Here is a 26632-nt window from a genome sequence, read left to right as displayed (position 1 = left end):
TATTCTCAGTAAATAGGGTTTCATCCAAATAGCTATTCCATACCACAAACCCTTCCATTGCCCATAAGATCCAATCAGACAAAAGCAAAGATCTACATCAAACATTCACATCCTATATTAGGAGGTTTTCATCCACATTTCCAGATGAAATGTAATGAGGCCAGCACATTTTTCATTTGCTATGGCAAGAAACAGTAGATGTTAACTCCTAGTATCAAATTATTTCACAGTGCGTGGAAAAGGCAAGTAATAAAACAAACTTCTTGTACTAATTTGTACTTAACATATCTAATGATTAATTGAATACTTCACCAAAATGAACACACTGTAGTGAAAAAAAGAATATGTGCTAACATTAAATGCATTTGACCTTTGAAGAAAAGTACTGTCCACTTTTGTTCATCGGGACACTAAATGTGGTCCATGTTATCAGTGATTGCTTTGTCACAGAACAGCCTAGCTGTAACACCAGTGCAACTGTGCAGAGCTCAATACAGAAGCTAAGAATAGCACACTATTGAGTAAAACCTTCTTAGTTTATTTCTCTAATCACTACCCTCTCCCTCTGTTCATTCGTTTGTTACCTATGTATAATGCCTAGTATATACATAGCAATTGTACTGAAACTTAAACACATTTACACACAATACAAACACTGTGTCTTCCACACTCCGATGAAGTGCAAGGAAGATGCCGAATTAAATCAACCTGAAGGCTGATCCGGCTGTCAGAGACGCCGTGTCACAGTGATTACCCATCCTCTCAGTCTCGCTCTGTCTTTCTTTCTGTCTCTATCTCTCACTGCTTAATCACAGCTGGGACTGGCTATCCCTTGCAGCTGCTTGCCAGAGGCTCTGACTGACTCCTGCCACCTCCCTCTGCATTACGGCCCTCATTCACACTCGCTAGTAGTTTATCAGGCAACAGTAACGTGGTTCGACAGTTATGTTAACGCTTAAAAACGTCTGTTGTTTGAGTGTGACAAACAGAACAGTCAAAACATTCTACCACATTTCCATTTCAAAAGCCATTGATTTGTTTAAAATGCATTCAACATAAATGCACTATAATGAGACAAAATAAATGCACTATAATGGCTCAATATCTTCAGCCAAGCCAGAAATGATGAACACTTATGTGCACAGAAGAAAAACAATGACAAAACAAAAGACTAATTTGTGGTTACTAGCCAGAACTTGTATCCTCAAACAATACTTTGCAAGCATTTAATAGAAATAATTGTTCAGTATAGAGGCTGTTGCAGATAGATTAATCATATGGGAGGTTTTTGAATAGTAATTCTGTGGCTGTCACTTTGGTGAGACATGGAGAAGGTAAAAACAAACAAAAAAACAGCACACACAGGTGGCAGTATAAGTTGTCCAATGTTCAAATGTTACTTGTCAACAGGTTAAAATAAGCACACAGCCTCTCTGTTACACTGTAAACCTGAATAAGTTGACAAAACTCAAAACAATTGAGATAATCACATCAAATTTTTTAAGTTAAGAAATTCAAAGTTTAAGCAAGCAGAACTGGCAGATTTCAGTTTTGTACTCGTACATTTTAATTGCTCTTAACTTAATTTTTGAGTAAGTTAATTCATACATTAAACTTAAAATTATTATGTAATCTTAACTTATATTTTATATAACCAGACAGGAAGCAAAGTGGGAGGGGGGAGAGGGGTCGAGAAAGGTCCGTGAGCCGGGACTCAAACTCGGGTCGCCCAAAGCGCAATGGTGCTATTTGTCGCCATACATAATTTTAGATGTATTCTATATAAATCTACAATTAAATTTTTATTTGTGGAAATGTAGATAGCTATAACTAGCTAATTCAGCAAATGCAAATGGTAACACAATGCTTTGATAACATTGACATAGCATAGCAATTGCTGAAAGAGTATGGCAATATTGAACATTTATGAAATAGAAATCCCAGCCAAGTTCCATGTAAATTTAAGTTTGTCTAAATTAAAAGAAACAAGTTCATAAAACTCAAAACAATGAAACAATTCAGATTACTTAAAATGTGTCAGTTTCGTGAACTCAAAAGAAAAAGAAAGTTCTATATACTCATAAAAGCTCATTTGATTGAACATTTAATTTGAGTTTGTCCTACTCAAACCAATTAATCATTTGAACGTTAGGGTTTACAGTATAGCCTTTATCAAATTGTGTTGATACTGTCTACATTATTATTATTATGGTCTAATAGTTTAAAACAGCCCACACATTCTTTATCATAATTACATGAGCAACTTTAAAAATACAGAAGTGAATGACTTTTGGAGTGCAGCAGCTGTCACAGATGCAAACGTCATAAAATTAGTAAAATAGTAAGTAAAATTCAAACTGCTTGTGTAATAATTAAATATGCCCCCTGCATCAAAAGGCCTGTGACCTTCATTATACTGTAGTCGGTCAGTAACACGACTAAGCGTGTTTCAGCACCACGGACAGCGGACAGCAAACAGCACAGCAGCACAGACTTCAAGAATCGAACCCTTTGCCAAATGAACCAGTGAATAAGCAAATCACGCCACCCACTTATTCACCAGCTTATCGGTGACTCCTTCATTTAAACGACAACTTACAAGCTCTCGGTAAATGTTTGACCATTAATTACACCCAGCAACACAAACGTAAAGAATACGGCAAGATCGCTTCCGTATCAGCAACAGGAGCTATACAGTGTGCCATTTTTTTAGTCGCCCTGGAGTAATCCATTTAAGATGACAGCGGGAGCTCGAAATTAACCTTAATGTCAAGTTTATGGCGGTTAAGAGGGCACCCTGTTGCAGCGCGCGCAGAGTGCTGTGCAAACAAGACCAATGAGAGAGGGAAAAGACACTTGTGATAGATTATCTGAGAAAGCACCGGTGCCCTATTAACGTTATTGAAATGTACTCAGTGTGGTGGACATGAATGAACACCTGGCGGAGCAGCTCTATATATTCAGTTCAGAGAGACGCACCTGCGCGCTACAGAATGACGCACACACGTTGAAAGACTGGCTTTGCAGCGTTTGTGCATTGACACAGTAACCTTGGATCAGCAGCAACATTTAATTTCCTCCGTTAGATTAGACCAGAACAATGGGTTTTGCGTTAATCACGCTGCACAGCAAGGGATAAATGGAGGCACGAGGAAGGGAAAAGTTTAAAAGCCTGTCTGATTGCCACCCCGCTCGAAATGCAAAGTTGGCATCACCAACTGATGCGAAATGCGGAAAAAATAGAGTACAATATGAAATACACTTTTCCCCCAGTAAAACATCACCATGTTACTGTCACCAGTTACCATGACGACTGAGAGCGAAGACCCAACTCTATTGAATGAAAAGCGAGGAATCCAGATAATAAAACCCTACCTTGCATTCTTCCATGCACGTCCTTACTGAGTACACATCCGTCTCGTATTTATCTGCCATCATCTCAAATTCCTCATATTTCTCCTGCGCGTGCAGGTCATAACGCTGGTATGCCTGAACGCACAGACTGCATCTGTTTTGGTCGCCGTCCATGATCGCGTCAAGGCTGCAGTTCAAATTGTCCGGACTTAATGATCCGTCAAGCAAATCCATAAGAGAGTAGGAATTACAAAAGGAAAGGTACAAATCGCTTATGTTCATCCACCGAGTCCCCTCCGTTTCCGAAAGGCCCCTGCACAAGTGGTCAGCGTCGACAAAAGTGAAGCAGTTTTCAGACAAACTATCCGGGTGGCAAGTTTCTAGTTGCCACAAAGGTTTGGTAGAATTGACTACAAAAATAGCATCTTCGTTTCTTCTGAGGCTGCTGTGTGTTGAAGGGAGGTCGGGTCTGTGGTTTGCGCTCATGTCCATTGGTGCTAACTTGTCTCGGGTCCTTGTCAGTTTGGCCTCGGCGCAGAACCACAGATGATCAGAAAGCAGAACGGTTAGAAATAAGAGGGACGCTAAGGACAATCGCCATCGCTGGGCCCTCTCGGAGTCGGTGAATGGCTTCTCGTTCTCGCGGGGAGCACACCAAATTTTTAAGCCGTCATCTCGCTGCCGCCACTTCCAAGCACCGCTGGTCATATTTTGTGAAAGCGCAGCGCTGGCTGACTCCACCGTGGGGGCTTTTCTGCCACAATAGTCATTGACGGGAGGTCTGTCTTGAGTTTTGACCACTAAACGATGACTAACGAGCGGTCATGGCTCACCTCCGCGATTAACTGCAATTCCCGATCAGTTAAGGGGGATTACTGCTTTCATTGTCGAATCCCCTCTCCCCGTGCTTCTCCGGAGAAAAACCCAGCTATCTGTAGCAACATGTCTCTCCCTGCTCGTCTGTCATGGGTTCCGCTCTCCCCTTTTGCGCAGAGTCGCTACAACACGGAAAAGCCACTGTCTGGCCCCTCGCTCTGATTCCGGGCTTTCTGGTGAAAAGCGCAAGGACTCCTCGTTTTAACACGCCGAATTTTGCCTCTTCGGTCCGACAAGGTGGGATCTTTTCTCGCGAAATGATCCACAGTCATTTTGGCCAAATGTTAAGTTGCCGCCATGTTCGTTTTGAAAGAGTTCTTGAAAGAGAGCAGGGTCATTTGCGTCAGCTCATGTAATGTGATTGATCCATCATCATAGCGACCCGGCCAATTTGCAAACTGTTCATATAGGCTGAACTGATAAATCATTGCAAGAGATAACATGGTTGATGTACAAGATCGTAATCATCATGTTAGAATCTACTGTATAATACGTTTACATCAACAGGTTGAACAGCTGCACATAAGCTTTTACACTGTAAAACCAAATGTTACCACATGAAGCACATTCTCAGGTATGACAAAACACAATGTGATCAATTGTTTACAAAAGGTAGACCACTCTTGTAATGCATAACAACATAATGAATATAAAGGATTAAAAACCTATAGTCCTAGACTAAAATGCATGTTTGAGCTAACTGAAAGCAACTTGCACTGACATACCTTAAAATATGTCAGTGCCATTGTTTTGTCTCAAGATGCACAGCAGTATTTTTTTAATAAAAGCTACTTAAAGGGATAGGTCACCCAAAAATGAAAATTCTGTCATTAATGATGTATAGTTTGTCAACTGCACATCAACATTTAGGCTCTATAATATAACAAATATAGTAGCCTATATGAAATGCCCTAGAGGTAGGAATGTTCAGACGCATTGCATCACAGAAATACATTATATTTTAAAGTATATTAAAATAGAAAACCATTATTTGGTTAGAAACTTGAGACTTCTTTTAAAAACATTATAATGGCAATGTGTTCAATCTTTTGACTGGTAGTGTAATTTAACATAGGCCTATACAAAATTTTCTTCATATCATGTGCAATAATACGTGCATGCATGAGATCACAAAAATCATGTTTTTTTTTGTCCTGAGTGGACTTTAATCCTGTTATCAGCATGATCACAGAGGGTTTTTTCACAGCCTACCTGACTGAAAGGCCTCATTAATATGCAAGTCATTTCAGGTCATTATTATTCAATTCTTTTGTCTTCTCAGGTGAGAATCACCCATTATACATGAGGATTCACGCCTCCATGCATACTGTGTTTCTTGACCAAAAGTGTCTTAGAAAATTTAAATCTCTCTATTGTTTTATATGAAGGAGTAGGCAGCATAATTTTTTACATAATTCTGAAGCAAAAACTCTAGTCTACAACCACCAATACCCAGAAGTCTTATGAACACAGATTTAATATACTTTTTTTGGCCTTATTTCAGTGACTTAAGTTTTTTGTTTTTTCAATAACCACGCATAAACATTATTCCTTCAAAAATACAAAAATGTACGTACATGTTCCTCACATATTATTGTAGCCTAGTTTGTGCTGAATACAGTGTAATGACACTTTTGTCATTTATATGTTTATGAACAACTGAAAAAAGCACAAATGTCAGGGCATGTCAAAACTTCTCCAAGCCCCAAATCAGCCTCAGACTCCAGAGGGTTAATTACTCACCCTCATGTTGTTCCAAACCTGTAACACTTGTTCATCTTCGAAGCACAAATGAAGATCTTTTTGATGGAATCTGAGAGCTTTCTGTCCCTCCTTAGACAACTACGCAACGGATACTTTGACGCTTCAAAAAGTTCATAAAGAGATCGTAATATGAATTTAGTGGTTTAGTCCAAATTTTCTGAGGAGACTCAATCACTTTATATGATGAACAGATGTAATTTAGGCTTTTATTCACATATAAACATTGATCAGCGAACATAAACAGCACAACCGAACCTGCTTGATGCACGAGACAGACCTCATTGGTTCTTGCGGAAGCTCAAACGTGCTGCGTAACACACGAGAATGAATCTCATTGGTTCTCGCATGTCAAGCAAACATGCTTGAGCTTCTGTTTACCACATGTGTGAGTTGATGAATGTTTATATGTGAATATTTGTTGTGTCTCTTCAGAAAATTTGGACTAAACAATTCATATGGATTAGTTTTCTGATCTCTTTATGAACTTTTTTAAGTGTCGAAGTGTCAGTTGCGTAGCTGTCCATGGGGGGACAGAAAGCTCAGATTTCATCAAAAAGATCTTCATTTGTGCTTTGAAGATGAATAAGTCTTATGGGTTTGGAACGACATGCGGGTGAGTAATTATGTAATGACAGAATTTTCATTTTTGGGTGAACTATCCCTTTATATGTCCTATTTGAATTAAGCCTACTCATGGTTTACAGTTTTTTTTTTTTTTTTTTTTTTTTTTAATTGCTTTGGTGCAATTTTCACAAGCAATTGGTACATTTCAAAATTCTTAGTACTAATATCACAACAGATCATCAAAAGTGCACCTTTTTTCAAACATTTCAGCATATTTTCAATTGTGTTAGTATGATACACAAAATCACAAAGTATCCTTTTTCACAACACACATAAGTGTTTCATCTATATAAATGTTTCATTCACAGTAACTGCCTTTCATAAAGCTATTACTATCAAACTTTTGATTTGCATCTCTTTTCGTTCAGTTTAATACATTTGTCTATTATTTAATCCAACTGAACTTAATGGTTAATCAGTGGATCATTTGGCACATCTATAGATTTCTATATTTACAGATTCTATAGGCATAGTTTCTATAGAACTTATTTGCAATTTCCGATATGGATAACCAAATGTAATGAATTATAAGCAATTTATCTTAGATGATGACCACAATTTTCAAAGTGTGTGTGGTCCTGGTAAACACTGCATTTCCAAAAAGGATGGTAATACCTGTAATTTTAGACCTTGTTTGGGCTTTTTTTTTTTTTTTTTTTTTTTTTTTTGGTCCCCAAGGGGAAAACAGCTTATAAATCATACAAAATTATATTTTTATAAAATGTAAAAATGCAGAAAGTTTTCTGTGATGAGTAGGTTTAGGGGTAGGGGATAGAATATACCATTTATACAGTATAAAAATCATTATGTCTTAGGAAAGTTCTCATAAAACAGATACAGAGTGATTGTAGTTTCTTTTCCCTTCTCTGTCCTGCTGTGTTCACACATTTAAAATCCCTCTGAGTCTGTATCTGTATCTCTTTCTCACACACACACACACACACACACACACACACACACACACACACACACACACACACACAGACACACACACATACACGCACACACATACATACACGCACACACACACACATTGGTTGTTGTATGATTTATAAGCTGTTTTCCTCATGGGGACCAAAAAAAATGTCCAAACAAGGTCTAAAATTACCATCCTTGTTGGGACATTTGGTTCACAATGCAATGTTTACCAGGACCAGACACACAATTGTGGTCATCATCTAGATGCCTATAGAATCTGTATCTATAGAAATCTATAGATGTACCAAATGATCCATTGATTAATCATTAAGTCCAGTTGGATTAAATAATAGACAAATGTATTAAACTGAACGAAAAGAGATGCAAATCAAAAGTTTAATAGTAATAGCATTATGAAAGGCAGTTACTGTGAATGAAACATTTATATAGATGAAACACTTATTTTGCATAGTGAAAAGGATACTTTTACTTGATTTTGTGTATTGTACTAAAACAACTGAAAATATGCTGAAATGTTTGAAAAAAAAGTGCACTTTTGATGATCTGTTGTGAAATTAGTACTAAGAGTTTTGAAAATGTACCAACTGCTTATGAAAATTGCATCAAAGCAATTTAAAAAAAACTGTAAAATCCTCATGACTGTGTCATACTTTATACCTTTTGATAACACAATAAATACTATTACAAACATTATGGATTTTATGTCAATTATGTAGTTTAGGTAATGTAAGTGTATTTTCTAACGTCTCATCTGTAGCCTGTATAATTATTTCAGCATCAAGGGTGATTTGAAACATGTATCTTGCATTGTTTGCTATTGAATTAAATGAATGTTAAAAGTACAAAACGAAAAGAAGATCATACTGTTGTTTTGGTGATTAAACCAAATTTTCTCATTACATAACACAATGATCTTGTTTTGAAACAGTGATTATGTAAAATGAAAATATGTACAATTAGAATGAAAGCATGAGATCAGGTTTTGAAAGAATGACTAGCTGTGTTAAGCCGCACACACACTTAACGATTGTAAGGCCGATTATGAATGTAAATTGATACTATGACTGATCACGCTCAAACACGTCCAGTCAGAGCCAGTTGCGTTCAGTCGGCGATTACAGTCGGTGTTCAAATTCCATGTGGAAGTATTTAAATCTGCTTCAGTCGCAGGAAACAATCGCTGTATGTTGAGCTCAGTCTTAGAATGGTTTAGCTAGTCGTTAAATGTGTGCCTGGCTTTAGAAGTGTGATCAGTTTGGATTTTTGTAAATAAAGAGTTTTGAAAATATACACCTTACTTGTGAAAATAGTACCAAAGTACCAAAAAACTGTAATCTAAGCCCTGTCTGTGAAACCAGGCCATAGTATTTATAAAGTACTGTGTTTATGAAAAAAATTAAAACAACATGTTTTAAAAGAATGTGAGCACTGATATTTTCTTAAAGGGATAGTTCACCCAAAAATGAAAATTCTGTCATTTACCCTTATGTCATTCCAAAGATACTTTCTTTCCCTTTATGAAACACACAAACAAATCATTAAAAAAACTATTTAACTATTCAAACTATTGAACTATTTAGGTTAACTATATTCATGTGAAATGTATGGACATCTATAAACAATTATTTTGTTAATTTTTTGTTACACCCCTTTTTTCATTTTTACTTAGTGGGAAGCAGTGTTTGTTTGTTTGTTTGTTTGTTTGTTTGTTTGTTTGTTTGTTTGTTTTTGTCTCTCAGTGGACATCCATATGGAAATGTGTGGACCTGCAAAATTTGCATAAATTGACAAACACACACTCACACAGCATGTAATGACCTGAAGCTTGACACATTTGAGCTGTGTAATCAATGGCATATGTGTTCATGCTTGCAAAATGCATTTGTCCCTTCATCTCCTTTATTCTCTAATCAGCAGCATGAGGTTTGATGCTGTGATGAGAAAGCTAATACAAATGGATCAAAGACATGAAATGCATAGTATTAATAAATCAGAATACTGTGAACAAATTATTATACATGCATACAATAGGTGCAAACAGGATGCAGTTGCATTTGTTTTTTGACTTTAATTACAGCAATTAAACAAATATTATATATTACCCAGTGGCATTTACAAATATTGTACGTTTTTACACAGTTCTTTAGCTTTCTTGTTAGCATGCTTGCCTTTCATACCAGCTATATATATATATATATATATATATATAGTGTGTGTGTGTGTGTGTGTGTGTGTGTGTGTGTGTGTGTGTGTGTGTGTGTGTGTGTGTGTGTGTGTGTGTGTGTTTGTGTGTGTGTCTAATGTGTATTGACCTGACACAAATTATTAAAATAATATGCAATAAAAATGAACAGGTATCTCTGTGCGTTAATGCATTGTTTGAATGCTTTCCAGATGTTAAGAATTCAATAATTCAATAACATAAACCAGTCTATGTCTATATTCAGTCTCAAAAAAACAGAAAAGGATCTATAAAAGGAAGGAAGTAGGGAAGAAAACAGGATGCACAGCGAAAACACTCCGCCTTCTCAAAATGCTTCTTGTGAACACAGTGCTTCTTGTTTGACTCCACTATTATTTGTTATTTCTGGTCATTAACTATTATTAGTCAAGCTACAATTAAGACCTGCATTTCACTTTAAAGTAACAATTACAGGCGTTTTCCTCTTCCTCAGTCCAGCAGTATTTGTTAGCTACAGGACATACGGCCACACGCAAACAACTGCTTTCAACATACTTTGCCATGCGTCAGGTTTTGCCCTATTTATGTCATCTGTTGCAGTGGTTTTATTATATGACAATGAGTGATATCACAACAGTTTCCAATTACAAATGATTCTGCAAGTCTGTATATTGCAATTAAATCGATTTACTGCAACATGTTTTGTACTGTTTTTGGTAAATTCATACACAATTGCTGTAAGGCTACAGTGAAGAGGTCAGGAGTGCTGAGAGTGGAGGTGCCATCTTTCAGCACACCTGAGGATGGAATCTGAAGGGCACAATATCCATAGACAAGGTCAGAGGTGTTTTGTCTACATCAGCTGCAGGGAACCACAGATTCAAACTGAAACTCTTATTATTACTAGGTTTCCTGTGTTACAGAAACCAAACTAACTGACTTGAGGCAATCCCCATTCTGTATTCACAGTTATCATTACATTTGATCAGACATCATTACTGGAAATACCTTAGAGCTTATTCAATATGAGCAAAATCAATAGGATTGTGAGAAAAAAAAAAGAAAGAAAAAAACACCATGATGTACTCTGAGGCTTTATTTACTGTAATTAAACTGTAATCAGATACATTAAACCAGAACTGAGAGATTGAAGAAATGTCTCTTCAAAAGAAGCTTTTAGTCTGTTTTTTTTTATATATATATATATATACTTTTTTACATATGTACATACATGTTGCCTGTACACAATATATGCCATTAGGATAAAGAGGGGGAAAGGACATCACTGTACCTTTAATCAATGCAGAACATTCTGAACAAGGATTTCATACAAAGTCATTTAGATCAAAACATGCCCTTACAGAGGTGCAAGGTAAATCCTCTCTTTTCTCCACAAGCTTTTTCGAAATGTTTCATCACTTCAAAGTGAAGATTCAGAAGCAGGTCAAAGACAACATATAATCCCTCAGTATGTGGATTTATCCTCCCTTTTCCAAAGACAGGAAACAGACAAGAGAAAAATACTCTAACTGAACGCCTTACCTGAATATGAGCAGTATCACCTCATTTAGAGCATCGTAGGCTGGGAATCTGAGACCTGCAAAATCCATTCATACATTAGAAAAAGTCACTTCCACAGCGGGTGTGCATATGGGTGCTGAGATCATGGCATTAAAACAACAATAGTATTCAAGCTGAGCAAACACACTAAGCAAGGCTATAATTCACCAGGCTCTCAAATTATACAGTATGACTCATGTGTAAGAATGTAATGTCATGATGGCTGAATTTCCACCAGTACTTTCTCACTCTGTTATACTTGTTTCCTATTCTATTTCATTTTCATTATGAAGTGATCATTATTATACCAACAACAATAATTTGTCATCATCATCACTATGTTTCTTTCAAATAATAACTATTTTCATCTCAATATCAACCAATCATTACTGTTTTCTCTGAAAAAGGCCAATGGCTCCAGACAAAAGGATAAAATTATATTTATAAAAAAAAAAAAAAAAAAAAAAAAAAAAAAAACTGGCAGGACTCAGAGGTGCATTAAGCCAGCTGGACATACACATGGCATGCAGTGTCCAAGCACACCAATTAATTCAGGAGAAATTAGAATGGAGGGTAATGAGGGTTGGCTAAAAAAATATGTTTTGTCACTCCATATATGATAAAGCAACAGTCCAATACTCCGTTCAATTAAAAACTAATTGCTTTTGACATCTTTTTAGTATCATTCTTAAAAATACTAACAATCAGTGATTAAAATCCCATTCCGATTAAAAAAAAAGTCTCTGCAGACTTTCAGGCCTTCTTTCTTTGTACTGTAAAAAGATTTTGAAGCATTGGACATGCAGAATTTTCAAGTGGATCCTGGACCAGTGGCTCTAAACTAACATTCCACCAGAGGGAAGGCACACTCATTTGCAAAGCAAATCTACCATTTTTGAGTAAAGTCTTCTGGCTCTCAGCAGGGGTGGGGGGGTGGGGGGATGCATTTCTGTCAAATGCATGCTGCCATTTCCCACCGCTTTATTTCCAGCAAGCCCCAGGGTAATGAATCCTCTCTTTTCTACCAAGTATAAACATCCAATTACTGCTGATAACTGACTAAGACTTCACTGCTCAAAGAGAGATTAGCCATCAGTAAAACTTGAGCTGCTGTCCTCTTGAAGAACAGAATATGGACATCAAAGATCAAAGGTGAATTAATCTTACCAAAACGCTCATTTTAATAGTTATATTGCTAAGCCTGTATCCATAAACAATATCAGTGACCAACTTCTATTATCGCAGTCAAAGCAACTGCAGAATGATATAAACCCATGATAATTCCCTGACCTTTTCCATACAGGAAGCTTTCAACAGTGGGCACCCCACCTAGCAGGCACACTGGGACACATCTTCGGTCAGATTCATATTGTCTTCCAATGTCCTTGTTTTTCTTGCCCAAACCCTGTAACAAGAAGATTTTCTTGCGGTAGTGTGCATCACTCTCCCAACATCAGCACAGCAGGGTGATTTCACAATCAAAGCTCAGGATATGTGTGTGTGAAAGACAAAATACACACACAAAAAAAGAGAATTTAATTTTAACTTTGGCAACCACAAAAAGATCTTTTTCCCAGTACTTTCTTATAAGAGTTTGTCTTTATTTGAAATCACACACTTTGCCAGGGTGTGGTTTGTTTACTAATGGTTTATCTCTATACCATTCTGTACCTTTTTAATTAATGAGGTAACGTCCCTCCATTTAAATGATGACCATGGCTGAATTTCCCAATAACGTTGTCTCTTAGCGCGCTACGAAGACTCTAAAGGTATACCTTAATAGGAATGTTTCGGGAAACATGAATTAACATTAAGGTATAGCTTAAGGTATAATTTAAGAATGACATAGAGTTAAGAAAGTTTCGGGAAATCCAGCCCACTGCCATTAAAACACTGCTGCCCAGTTTCACAGGCTTAAAGGATTAGTTCACTTCTGAATTAAAATTTCCTGATAATTTACTCACCCCCGTGTCACCCAAGATGTTTATGTCTTTCTTTCTTCAGTCGAATAGAAATTAAGAGGATTTGAGGAAAACATTCAAGGATTTTTCACCATTCCAAATTTCAATTTCAATGCAGCTTCAAAGCGCTCTACACGATCCCATCCGAGGAATAAGGGTCTTGTCTAGCAAAATGATTGGTCATTTTCTAAAAAAAAAAAAAAAAAAAAATGATATACTTTTAAACCACAAATGCTCGTCTTGCACTAGCTCTGCGATGCGACACTCATTACGTATAATCATGTTGGAAAGGTCATGCGTGACGTAGGCTGAAGTACCGTGGTAGGGCGAAAAACTCCATCTCATTTTCTCTTTCAACAAAATCGGCCAACATTGTTGTTTTACCCCTTTTTTTGTAAAGGCTGTTTTGACTTTATTGTACGTTTACTTTGTAAACACTTGCTCGGTACTTCCACCTACGTCACGTGTGACCTTTCCAATGTGATTACGTAATGCATGGCGCATCGCAGGGCTAGTGCAAGACGTGCATTTGTGGTTAAAATGTATGTTTTTTTTGTTTTGTTTTTTTTAGAAAATGGCTGATCATTTTGCTAGATAAGACCCTTATTCCTTGGCTAGGATCACGTAGAGCTCTTTGAAGCTGCACCAATTTGGACCTTCAACCTGTTGGTAACTGTTGAAGTCCACTGTATAGAGAAAAATCCTGGAATGTTTTCCTCAAAAACCTTCATTTCTTTTCAACTGAAGAAAGAAAGACAAACATCTTGGATGACATGGGGTAGAGTAAATTATCAGGAAATTTTAATTCTGAAGTGAACTAATCCTTTAAGCCCAGTCCTACACTAAAATGCATGTTTTGAGTTGTTTTAACTGAAAGAAACTTGCACTGACAAATCTTAACACATGTCAGTGTCATTGTTTTGTCTCAAGATGCACACCAGTAATGTAATTTTCGTTTTTTGAGTGAACCATTCCTTTTAATATTTGTTAATCATGTTTATGGCTAACATAAACCAGGAATTCCCAACTAGGGGTACAAAGTACTTTGAAAACTATATATTTTTGTTTGTTTATTTTTCATACAGGGGTGTTATGACTTCTGTATGTGTACATTTTGTCTATTTGTTTAGATTAATATTAAAGATAATGCCAAATTAGAAATATCAGCCAAATATCAAAGAGCATCAATAACAGAGACAGCAAAAGCTGGTTCTCAACAAGAATAACTATAAATGTAACGACATTAGCGTCCACACCAACAGACTTTATTGTACTGTTTATTCTAAATGCACCCTGCAGTTATGCAGTTTGCTGCTTTAAATGCCTGAGCTCTTTAAAGCAGGATGGATTCTGATTGGCTGCCATTGTTTTTATTGTTCATGTTGTTCATCAGCTGTATAAAAAAAAAAAAACTAATTCAACAATAATGTTTCTCTGTGCCGTTAAAGTTGTGGTGTGGACTCTGTTATTCTTTTATATTTAGAAAGATTTTTATTGTTATCGTGCTTGTTGTGAATGGGCCTTAAGATTATACATATACCAGAATGTTACAAAAATTTTACACATCTGTTGAACAGTAAACAATTTCCCTTCCTAAAACACAATATTGTCTTTGAACTATTTTTTTTTTTTTGTCATTAGAATGGCTCTGCAACATAAATTTCCACAACAAAGCACTTCCTGTACTAAATGTGGATTTCACAACTTATAACTCCACTCCACCTTATAGCTTTGTCACTCACACTTCTTCACAAACTCACACCAATTACCTAGTGTAATATCCATATTACACAAATGCAAATCTATCTTTACAATACCTAAACACAAAGTTGATTGTGTTTGTGTGTGAAGCCTCAATCATTCTATTAGCACTCTGGAAATTAGATCTCTGGAAGCATTACAGTAACTCACATTCCAAACAATTAGAAAGCTACAGCTCTCGCACAATAAATTCAGTGTGCTTGACAAGCTGTTCAAATGGAACTTCAAGCTTGTCAGAAGCTCAATTTGTCTGACTGTAACGAGCCAAGTTAATGTACAAGAAAAACACTTTTGACAGGTTCAATTAAAAATCTGAATGCTTCTTTAAGAATCAAATTTAATTACATGTTATTTTGCATATAATTTCCATCTTAAGCAACAGTAACATCAATGTAATTTAAAGGTCAAGATTCCTAAGCATTAGGTTATCACCACCCCATTTAATACAGTACATTCTATGATGTCATACTTCATTTTTATAGAATAAAACACATAAGAAAATAATTTATCTCCAAAAAAGTTTATTCTTGTTTTCATCTGTAAACTTTTTCTCAATGCTTTTTCTCAGTGTTACATATTGCTTTAAATCAGATCCATTTAACAAACTTTAAAAGGCACCGATATACACATTTTTCAGCAGCAAAATGACACTCTTGCAGATAACAAACTTCTCATAATTCAAACTGTGACGCTTCCAGTCGCATCATCGCATCATTAGTTGCAACAGTAATGGTTATGATACCTATTAAAATGCTGTAAGCTTTCAGTGTTTTAACATTTTGTGTAGTAGCTGTCATCATTATATAAGGTAGTCAATCTCATCCTCTACATGGCCTGCTTTGATGGAATCGGTCACCCAAGATTCCCGAACAATTTTAAACTTCTTAGTATAAAGTCGCCTCAGTGTCTTTAAGTCCAAAGCCCTTCTCTCACCTTCTACTATGACATGCGAGATTCCTTCCTTCAATTTTTCCACAACTGTACCACCATGAAATCGGAACTCTAACGCACGTGTGTCCAAACATGTACCCCGGATAATGGATTTCGGATCTCCTAAGTCAGCACACCGGTCAAAGTATGCACTGTAAGGCCTAAAAATGCTAGTGGGCAAGTCATCCCAGGCATTCTCTGCTTCTATCCGAGCCACAGACGGACATTTGGCTTGTGTGGGGCCAATCCTTTCAAAGACTTCCATCAGCTGCTGTTCATCTGTGTCAACATAATAACTGTCCCCATACTGATCATACTCTTTAGCGAAGTGGTCCCTTGTGGAGGGTGACATATGGATCATGTGACGTGGTTGCCATGGTATAACCTGCTTATTTTCCAGACACTCCACAAGCCAAGCAGCCCACACCACATCATGCTGGTCTGAAGAGATGAGGTTCTTGACTCTCATGTTCTGCACAGCTGCAATCACACAGTACGTGTCTTTTCCAGGGTTTTGCACAACAATGCCTCCACAACGGGCCACACCTTTCTCAAGATCTGCCTTGGAATGTTCGTCATCGCCATTTATCACGCAAAACTCAACATCTTCAAACATATCCGTCTCTTTGGCGACTGCTGATAAATCCTGAGATTTAAAGTGGCTAATGACTCCGATGGTCTTCTTGGGCTTGGCTACAAATTTGCGCTTCTTTTTTTCAGGCTGGTCCTCTTGGATGTGCAGATGTCTGGATGCCAGCTTACCAGAAGCCCTGGAGCGGAACTGGCTCAGGTCGGTCAAGGTCATGCACTGATGCCACTCTTTGTCTTCTCTGATTCTTTCTATTCTGGGGAAACGCAATGTGCAGTTGGTTTTATACATATCACTAGAAACGATCTCTGCTGCTTTGACCTGTATGATGACTGAGTTGCGTGGTTCTATGTAAACCTCTGGTTTTTCTGTTCCACACAAAATGGCTGCTGGAGGATTATTTTTGTTGTAAACTTTCCAATGTTTGGCTAACTTCAGACCAAGATCGTACAGTTCTTTCATAGTGTAGCCTGATCCAATGCGGCAGAGGGTGTGGAATACTGTAGGCTTCTCCCCAGGACTTGGCACCTCTGCTACCGCACAGAGAAAATGAGAGAGCATCCCGCTTCTCCTGCCTTTACCCCAGTAGCCTCCCACTATCAGCAGATCGAGTTCATCCATCAGACCGTCCACATATTCAGGCTTAATTTTCAGCCATCCTTCACCACGTTTATCCGGTTTGTAGATGGACATGGGATCCTTAATCATAATCCCTTCTTCCAGATTGTCAATGGCTTCATTGAGGAAATTCACTACTTCTTGCATGGTTTTGCCTTCAGATTTAGAGACCTGCTGGATACGGCCTTTGATGGGGGTGAAGACAGTCTCAAGAGTTTCGTAGCGCTTCTTGAGAGGTTCATTTCCAAACTTCTGATTGTTCACTAACAAGACATCAAATACACAAAAACAGGTTTGCAACTCAGAGTCATCCATCAGCTTTTTAATATCAAACTTACTGCCCTTCTGCATGAAGGTCTCAGTTTTAGGGTTATAAGCCATCATCTCTCCATCCAGTATGCAGTTCACCACATGAGGTTTGAAGACATTGTGAATGTATGGCGTGAGGGAGCCCTCTAGTGGAGAAGCTCCAAACTGTTGCGTGTACTCATAAGAGTTCCTTGTATAATATTTGTAAACATCTCCAGCTTTGTGCAGCTGAATGCGTTCACCATCGAGCTTTGTCTCAATATAGAATGGCCGGTTGCCCATTTGCTTCTCTATCTGTCTGATGTTGGCAACAGCAGCCAGCATTGGTTTAAACGCAGAAAACAGATCAATGGAGACCTCACTGAGGGACACAGATGGATCATGAAGTTGTAGGCACACTTTATTCAGATCTGTGGTGACATTGTAGAGTTCTGTTGCATCTGGATGGAAAACCTGAAGAATTGTCTCCTTGCTAATGCCAAGTTTCATGTCCTTGAGGATCATTCGAATGAGCCACTTCTGTTCCAAAGCTGAGCTTTGAGTTATTAGATGCAAAAGGCTTTTCTTCACTTGATCCTTCTGTTTGCTGGCATTGTTGATAGCTACAGAATCCAAGAAGTCATTGACTTCCTTAATGCTTAAATTCCCCTGACTTGTGCATCTTTTTTTCAGGACAAAGTAGGCTGTAAGGGCAAAGTCACCTGCTTCTCCTTGAGATGTGGTTGGAGCTCTGTAATTTAGAAGTTTGTTTGCCTCAGGTCCATTTTTAGGTAAGCCTAAAACCTCAATATACAGTTTGGCAAGCATGTTCTCTTTTATACCATAAGCCATTCGCTCTCGCTCAAATGGAGGCACAATGAGACGCATTGCTGCATAAAATGAATCTGTAGTGTTGGAAATGTCCTTGTGAAGTGCTGCGTGAAAATTCCTCCATGAATCTATAAACTCCTTTAGGATTTTGCCTTTGTCTGGTCGTAGTTTAGTCTTTTGAATCTTCTCCAGAACTGTGCAGAGGTGGATGAACGGAACTTGTGCAGCAACAGAGGCTTGTGGTGTGGTATCACTTTTTGAGGCTCCTTCCATCATTGCAGAAGATACCTTTGAGGGGAAAAAAGCAATAGCAGAGATTATCTAAGGGGGTTTTGATTCATGTGGTTTTTGCTAGAGCTAGTAAAAATATTTGAAGCATATGAAGAGCCTACAAACGTATATTAATTTTCCTTGAGGAGCAATAATGTAACCTTCTAACCTAAGATCATGAACAGAACATTATACTACTGAACATAAATCAAATTAATTTATACAGAATCTCAAAATGTGACCGTTTGCCTATAACTATAGACATAGCAGCCTATTGTACAGTTAGATACACATACCACTTTTACTGATATAATTTATTTTAATTATTTATTAAAATATCTATTATGTGTTGCGTTGCAATACTTTATTTTCGATGTTGTAGTGGTTGTTTAAGATATGTTATACTTTGCGTGAATGGGAGAATATCAGAACGTTAAAATGTTAGATTATTAAATGAGTTCTGCTACAGTTTGCGAAACGCATTGTTTTTGCAAATAAACACAATATTTACATAGCAGACATTATCATATACAAAAAAAATAAATAAATAAAATGTTGTTAACCTGTGAACGAAGACTTGTACTTCTGAAACGAGAGTCAGTTCAAGTCAACTTCCGTGTAATTTACAGGACGTTTAACTTAAACCGTGTCCGAGACATCAGTTATTTAATAAACAATCCAGTTTTTATTAACATGTAATGTGATTTAATTAGCTTATCGTTCATGCAATGTTACATTACGCATTCAGCGAATCTTATAAATTCCAACTACAGCGGCTATCAGGAAGTTATTTGATGTAACTCAAGGAAGTTGCTTCTTCTCCTGGTTTAATGTACACTCACTCCTTTAGGACTTTACCGCCACCTATTGTAGCTACATTATATAACCTGAACAAGCGAGGCATAAAACTAGATCTTGAGATCCAGTGTTTCGCATGTATAGAGTTTGACATTGTCATAATTACAAACAAAATGTAGTCTTAACATCACAATATTTTTTACACAGTATAATTAGCCTACGTCTTACATAGGCTTGCCTTGAGGGTCTTGAAATTATTGGATTTCCATGTTTTATGAGGACTGTCCATAAACAATTATTTTAATATTGTAGCCTACAAACTATATTCTATCACCTAACCTTAAACACAACCCTCACAGAAAACTTTCTGCATTTACCTTTCAAAAAACATAATTTAGTATGATTTATAAGTTGTTTTCCTCAGGGGACCCAAAATAAGGTCTCTACAAGGATAATAAATTATTGGTGTTACTATCTTGGTGGTCATAGCCTTCTCTTGTTTATAAGTTAAACTATGTACTTTTTTACATTTTCATTGCTAGGTAAGTTAATGATTTGGGCAAAGTTAGTTTTCATTTTGTTGGTTATTTTGGATCCAACGCTGAAGCCAGTTTGTTTCCTTTTTGGTGACAATGGTGTTTTTATCTTTCCTAAAAATATATATTTGTGTGTATGTCTTGTTTAAAACCTCTTAATTTATTTTGCACCCTGACCCTGGATCGGGTCTGATACAGATGTTTTAACATTATGATGAAACATAATTTTAAGACAGACAAGCAGAAGTGCAGCTAAATGAAGGAAAAAAGTTTGGAGTGTGGATGGATGGATAACATTTCCTCTTTCATAATCAAGAAGCAATAACACAATGCATTCACAGCAACAAAGATGTTATTTTTTTTAACTACTCTAGAGGTTGAGGGTTGCCATTTGCCTTGACCCAGTTTGCTGCCCCATATCAAAATAGGCTCACTAACATAACTATTTACAGTTCAGTCAGTCAATCAGGTTTCCTGATCACAGAATAATCCTATAATGTCAGACAGTCCTGATGTTGGATTACTCTGGCCAGATTTCGTCTGTCCTATTCTGGTAGAATGTCAGGTGCATTGTGGTTGCGTCCAAAAGCTTAAAAATGCTTTAACATGTTCATATAGTGACACACAAGTAGAGTGACAACAAGGAAGTGAAATTAACTATTGGATTCAGATGTGCCTTCTGAGAATGCATCCTCAGAAGGCACATCTGAATCCAATAGTTAATTTCACTTCCTTGTTGTCACTCTACTTGTGTGTCACTATATGAACATGTTTCTCTTTTTGTGATGGTGGTGTAGAAGTGACACTTACAGAAGTCAAGTCAAGTCACCTTTGTTTATATAGCAGCTTTACAGTGATCAACAGGGAAATAACGATTCAGTGAGGCAAACAGAATTCAATTCTGCTGTTAAGCAGCTCAAAAAAGACAATAGTCATTATTCAGTTGAAATCAGTTCAGTGTTGATTCAGTTCGATTCAATATCTGTATAAAGTTCATCAATTATGGAATGAGTTCAATTAATCTAGAAAGCAGCTCTGGAGAAAACAGTGATGTCATCATCCAGCTTAATTCAGTTCTCATCCATAGTGTCAGTGCATTCAAGTCAATAATATTACAGATTATTAAGAAGTCTGTACAGCAGTTGGCACAATGATAGTATAAGATGGTTGTGTCACCTGAGTTTCAGTTGTGTGATTCAGAATGGATTATAGTTGGTTGGCATGGCATCTCCATTCCTCAGAAGCTTCAACACCCAGAGTGTGCGATACTGGATTACCTTAAGCAGTCACTTCGCCTGACGGCTATCTCTCTCTTGCCCTGTTAACAAGCAAGCACAGTGACACTGACGACAAACTGTCTAGGCTTTAAACGACTAGCTCAGTGGAGAAACTGGGAGGTTTATGTGAGTCGCACAGCAGCTGTCACACTGGGTTTAAAGGCATCTAGACGTGCACAGCTGCGCCTCAAAACCAAGAGGGAAGGGGGAGTCCTTTGTTGTTGGGTGTGGTGTGTTGCAAAATGTCAGTAATGATGTTTCAAGCTGTCTCTGAAGAGTAAATGAACCCCTGGAGATATTCAGTGTTTGTTTCAATGTCTGAACAAACCTTTCAGCCTGCCTATTGGTCCCTGGGTGATGTGGAGCTGAGCCGATGTGTTTCACATGTTGTTGATGTCATTAACTGCACCTCTGGGCATGAATGTGTGTCAACTATAAACCATGGCACTCACAATGTACATTTTGCTCCCATGGTTTGCTTGGCCAATTCCATGGGTGGAGGGGCACTTATCTTTTTACATGACTGATGTGTTTTCACCTGCAGTTTGGGATGTTGCTGATGCTGCAGAGCAAATATGGAGACTTGATAAGACATGATGATGCTGTGGCTAAACTAATATACAAACATAATATGCTGACACAAAAGCAGATGTCAAACAACCATGAGCATAATACAAGCCTCCAAAATGTAGATCTATAGCCAAGGCATATGTACTGTGGCTGCTCCAAAGAGCCTTATGAAATGCATGTTGCCATCATCTTCATCTGCTCCCTTCCAGCTCCGTCACAACTGCATCATATAAATTTGATTTTGATAATTAGTTAGACAGTGTATCTGTAGTTCCCAGCATGCTTTGCGGGGGTCTGCATTAGGAAAGTAAGTTTAGATGTTAAGTGTTATTTAATGTGTTTTTCAGTAAAGGAAAGGAGATTTTTGTGTTTAACGTGTTGGGCATTTAGAAGACTTTATTTGTTTTTAAATTTTGTGGTTGCCATCGTGCTGAAGAGTGGGTTAGGGTTGTTGTAATTCTCTCAGTAATGACTAAACTTATGGCAGTTTTGAGACCAGTGTTGTCTTTTTTGCTCATTGTGTATAATGAAGAATGAAACTGCACTCAAAAAAAGTTTGTTCAATGATAAAATTAAGGAAAACCACACATTTATTTTACGGAAGCCCTGAACTGCATGGTGGGGGGAAAAAAAGAAATCTTATGGTGGGGAGGAAAAAAGAAAAAAGAAAACTTAAGTCATTATTTTGAGATATTAAGTCGTTATTTCGAGATATTAAGTCGTTATTACGACAAAAGTCGTTATTTCGAGATATTAAGTCATTATTTTGAGATATTAAGTCGTTTCAACATAAATCTCGTTATTTCGAGATGTTAAGTCATTATTTCAACATAATAAGTCATTATTACGACATAAGTTATTATTTCGAGATATTAAGTTGTTTTTTTGACATAATATCTCGTTATTTCGACATAATATATTGTTATTTCAACATAATAACTCGTTATTATATATCAAGTTTAATAAAAGATGTGCATGGTTCAACATCTGTATTGAGAAAGGCAGAAAGGCATTTATTTTCAATAAAAATTAAAATAATGTTCTAAAAGTGGAAATAACCTGCCTAACGAGTGTTTAATAATATTAAAAGTATTTATTGGATAGGGTTAGGGGAAAGTGTTGGGTGGGTTTTTATTCTCCCAATAAGGCAGCATCCATTTAATAATTTTAATAAATATAATCATTTACAGTGCAAATAGCTGTAGATGTTATTTACACTAAGTGAAAATAGTGATACATTCTATTTACACCAAGTGAAGATAGCAGCATTTTCTCTTTCGATATTAGCCACTAGAGGGCAGAATAAGTCAGGGAATCAATTAAAGAACGCGTTGTAGTTATGTTGACCTACTGTTACAGGTTGGTGCTCCAAAATCCCAGAGGTTTATCATGGGAATTTGCTGTACATTGTATTGGCAGATACTATTTGCACCTCTGTATTTTGTACATTAACAGGATGCAATAATATCATTGAGTGCAAATGATTATATTTATTAAAATTATTAAATGGATGCTGCCTTATTGAGAGAATCGTTAGGCAGGTTATTTCCACTTTTATAACATTATTTTAATTTTTATTGAAAATAAATGCCTTTCTGATGTGATATATGATGGGAAAATAGAGAAGAGTCAAAAGGCAGATTCAAAACCACAGCAATTGCAGTAAAAGCTGGGAATGTGAGCCAACACGCTACTGTTGCGCCACTGCAAACGCTGAAATGTGTGCATTTTTTATTAAACTTGATATACAATAACGAGTTATGTCAAAAGAACGACTTATGTTAAAATAACGACTTAATATATCGAAATAACGACTTAATATCTCGAAATAACGACTTAATATCTCGAAATAACAACTTAATATCTCGAAATAATGACTTATTATGTTGAAGTAATGAGAAAAGTTTTCTTTTTTTTTCCTCCCCAACATTAGTTTTCTCTTTTTTTTCCCACCATGCAGTTCAGAGTTTAAGCTCCTGTGTCATAATAACCATCAACAGCGCATGTTAATATGCTAAAGACATGTCTAATTAATATGACACAGAAACTTAAAATTATTAAGCTGGCTCAACAAAAAACTTATTCGTTTAAACGTACTCAGTTACTAACGCAACCTCGGTTCCCTTAGATACGGAATGAGTACTGCGTCGTATGGGGCTAGGCTAGACGCATACTGGGAAAACTCCTTCTGAAGCTGATTTCTGAAGCCTTTTTCAATCACGAAGTGAAACTGCATGGCCATTGGTTTGTATAGTTGTATTGAAACGAACCAATGACGGCATGGCAGATCCTCGTGTGCCTATGGTGAACAAGCGCACCAGAGCCCGCATCTAGCTATATAAGTGGGCGTCTCACCTAGGCAGACTGATTTAATTTGACTGAAGCGATGACATGAGTTGTGCTGTGAATAGCATGGCAAAGTACGTAGTACTCATTCCGTATCTAAGTGAACCAAGTTTACTTTAGTAACCGAGTACGTTGCCTTTCGGTATTACACCCGTACTGCATCGTATGCCGTTAGGCTAGACGCATATGGGAACAATACAATCACGCCGTGCTATAAGCACTAACAGGGTTTAGAACCAAATACACAGAAGACCATGCTAGTGACCCAGGCTCAGTTCGGGGTCGAAAAAGTGGTATAAAAGTCGTTCTATGAAATTCATACAGCCTCTGTGCTCAAGGAGGGCTGAGGGCATGTAGAGGAAGAATGAAGCTTAAATCAACGGCCCAGACATAGTGGGGGTCGTAGAAGAGGTCCCCTGTGTAGCTTCGAGGTGGCAGATCATGCAGAAAGTATCTGCATCTGTAATGCAGGAATGTATAGGTTATAAAACCTGATGAAAGTGGACGGCGAGGCCCAGCCAGCCGCCGCACAAATCTCTGCAATGGATACACCACTGGACCAGGCCCAAGAAGAGGCCATGCCTCTTGTGGAGTGTGCTCTAACCCCGATAGGACATTGGAAGCCTAAGGAGGAATAAGCAAGCACTATCGCATAAACTATCCATCGGGATAGGCTTGGCTTCGTGACCGGAAGACCTTTGGTGCGGCCACCGAAGCATACAAAGAGTTGTTCTGACTGTCTAAATGAGGCGGAATGGTCAATGTGGGTTCTTAGGGCCCAAACTGGGCAGCGCAAGTTCAAATCCTGATCATCCTGAAAAGGAGGAAGTGCGGAGAGAATGACCACCTGAGCTCTGAATGGAGTGGAGAGAACCTTAGGAACATAACCATGTCTTGGTTTCAGGACGACTTTGGAGTCATTAGGCCCGAACTCAAGACTAGAGGGGCTCACAGAGAGCGCCTGTAAGTCTCCCACTCAATTGACCGATGCTAAAGCTAGTAGCAAGGCGGCCTTGAGTGACATGGGAAACAAGTCAGCAGACTGTAGTGGTTTGAACTGGGGCCCTTTAAGGCCCCTTAGAACCGTGGACAGGTCCCACGTAGGGACAGGAGGGGCAAGGAGGGTTCAGTCTCTTAGACCCCTTCAAAAAACAAACAATGAGTTTGTTCTTGCCCACCAACTGCCCAGCTATAGGAGCATGAGAAGCTGCTATGGCTGCGACCTTAAGAGTGGAGGGTGTGCGACCCTTATCTAATAACTCTTGAAGAAAGGACAATATCAAAGAAATGTCACATGTAAATGGATCTTTACCATGGGCTGTACACCAAGCAGCGAAGACAGACCATTTAAGAGCGTAGAGGTGCCTTGTAGATGGAGCTCTAGCCTGCAAAATGGTATTTAGGACATTCTCGTTCTCATTCTCATTCTCGCACAGCTCTGGCCGGGGGTGCCAAATTGTTCCGTTCGCTTGAGAGAAGAGATCCCGTCTCAAGAGAATTGGCCATGGTGGTGTTGAGAGGAGTTGGGACAGCTCTGAGAACCAGTGCTGATTTCTCCAAAGTGGGGCCACTAAGAGGTGTTTGCCCTCCCAGACTCGCTTGATGACCTGGGGGGTCAGAGTGATTGGGGGAAAAACATAAAGGAGGAGACTGGGCCAGTCGTGGACCAGTGCATCTCTGCTCCTTGAAAAATAAATTGGGCAGTGATAATTGCCTTCGGAGGTGAAGAGGTCGACCTCTGCCCAGGAAAGCTTGAAGAGCTCGACAGACCGCCATAATTTTTTGGCAGTTGATGTGTAGCTCGCTTTCCTCGCTCGTCCATGTGCCAAAGGCCGGTTTGCCCTCGCAAAGGGTCCCCCAGCCCGTTTTGGAAGCATCTGTGAATCTGTTATTGCTCTCATCCAGTGCTAATGCAAAAAATTCAAATTCTTCCTTAAGCTGGGCATATACATAATCAATTCGTCTGGTGATTGTACTTGTGGACAGACTCACCACATATAAGATGTCTTTCTTATCAGGGCACACCTCCTCCGCAACAGCATTTATACATTTCTTGATGAACTCACTATCACTGAATGGCCTATCGCTAATTGCAATCAGTTTAGCTGAAAGCTAGCTCGAACGGATGACTGGCTCAACTGGGTTTAGCATACAAATGTATTCTGCTGAGCTGATAGTCCACTATTTAGCTTCGACACTTTGTCAGCTCTCATTTGGCCTTGCAAGCTTGCATACTTGTCTCTGTTGCAGGTTTCATAGTGTCAGCGCAGATTGTATTCTTTGAAAAAAGACAGTGTTTCTTGACAGATGAGACAAACAGCCGTTTCTTTGCATTGAACAAAAAATAATCACTCGTCCACTTTTGGTCAAATACCCTGCATGCATTCTGAATCAACTTTTCTCTTTCCCAACCGTTTGGCCATTTTGTTGTCTCTTTGAATTTTCCTGCTGGCTCGCGCGCACCTGCTCAATCACAATGAAGCGTTTGTTGAATGTGCGATTCTATTGGTGGGTGAATCTAACAAATAATTAGGCTACGCTATGTTAATAATTAGTTA

General features: G+C 38.0%; 2 protein-coding genes across 3 annotated transcripts in view; both read right to left on the bottom strand.

The window, feature by feature from the left end:
- nalf1a (NALCN channel auxiliary factor 1a) overlaps positions 1–4740 on the bottom strand; it is a 99120-nt gene extending 94380 nt beyond the window's left edge. The window contains exon 1 of the mRNA XM_048197085.1: positions 3376–4740. Within this exon, the coding sequence (XP_048053042.1) occupies positions 3376–4062 (687 nt within the window). The 5' untranslated portion in view covers positions 4063–4740. The remainder of the gene's footprint in view (positions 1–3375) is intronic.
- Positions 4741–15525: 10785 nt separating this feature from the next.
- Positions 15526–21301, bottom strand: lig4 (ligase IV, DNA, ATP-dependent). Of its 2 annotated transcripts, none has more exons than XM_048197084.1 (2): positions 21058–21301; positions 15526–18565 (listed from the first exon to the last, which is right to left on the bottom strand). In XM_048197084.1, exon 2 carries the CDS (start codon positions 18551–18553, stop codon positions 15821–15823), a length of 2733 nt encoding a protein of 910 aa, XP_048053041.1. In that variant the 5' UTR covers positions 18554–18565; positions 21058–21301; the 3' UTR covers positions 15526–15820. The 2 variants fall into 2 exon arrangements, with proteins under 2 accessions (XP_048053041.1, XP_048053040.1); XM_048197083.1 differs by lacking the exon at positions 21058–21301 and adding an exon at positions 19111–19368.
- Between the last annotated feature and the right edge of the window lie 5331 nt (positions 21302–26632).

Source organism: Megalobrama amblycephala, linkage group LG7 (genome assembly GCF_018812025.1).
Source record: "Megalobrama amblycephala isolate DHTTF-2021 linkage group LG7, ASM1881202v1, whole genome shotgun sequence".
Lineage (NCBI taxonomy): Eukaryota > Metazoa > Chordata > Actinopteri > Cypriniformes > Xenocyprididae > Megalobrama > Megalobrama amblycephala.
The sequence above is the reverse complement of the archived record's forward strand: the minus strand, read 5'-3'. Positions and strand labels throughout refer to the sequence as shown.

What these genes read in the sequence shown, in the direction of transcription:
- lig4 (XM_048197084.1), bottom strand. Translation starts at nt 18,553, where the DNA reads ATGATGGAAGGAGCCTCAAAAAGTGATACCACACCACAAGCCTCTGTT.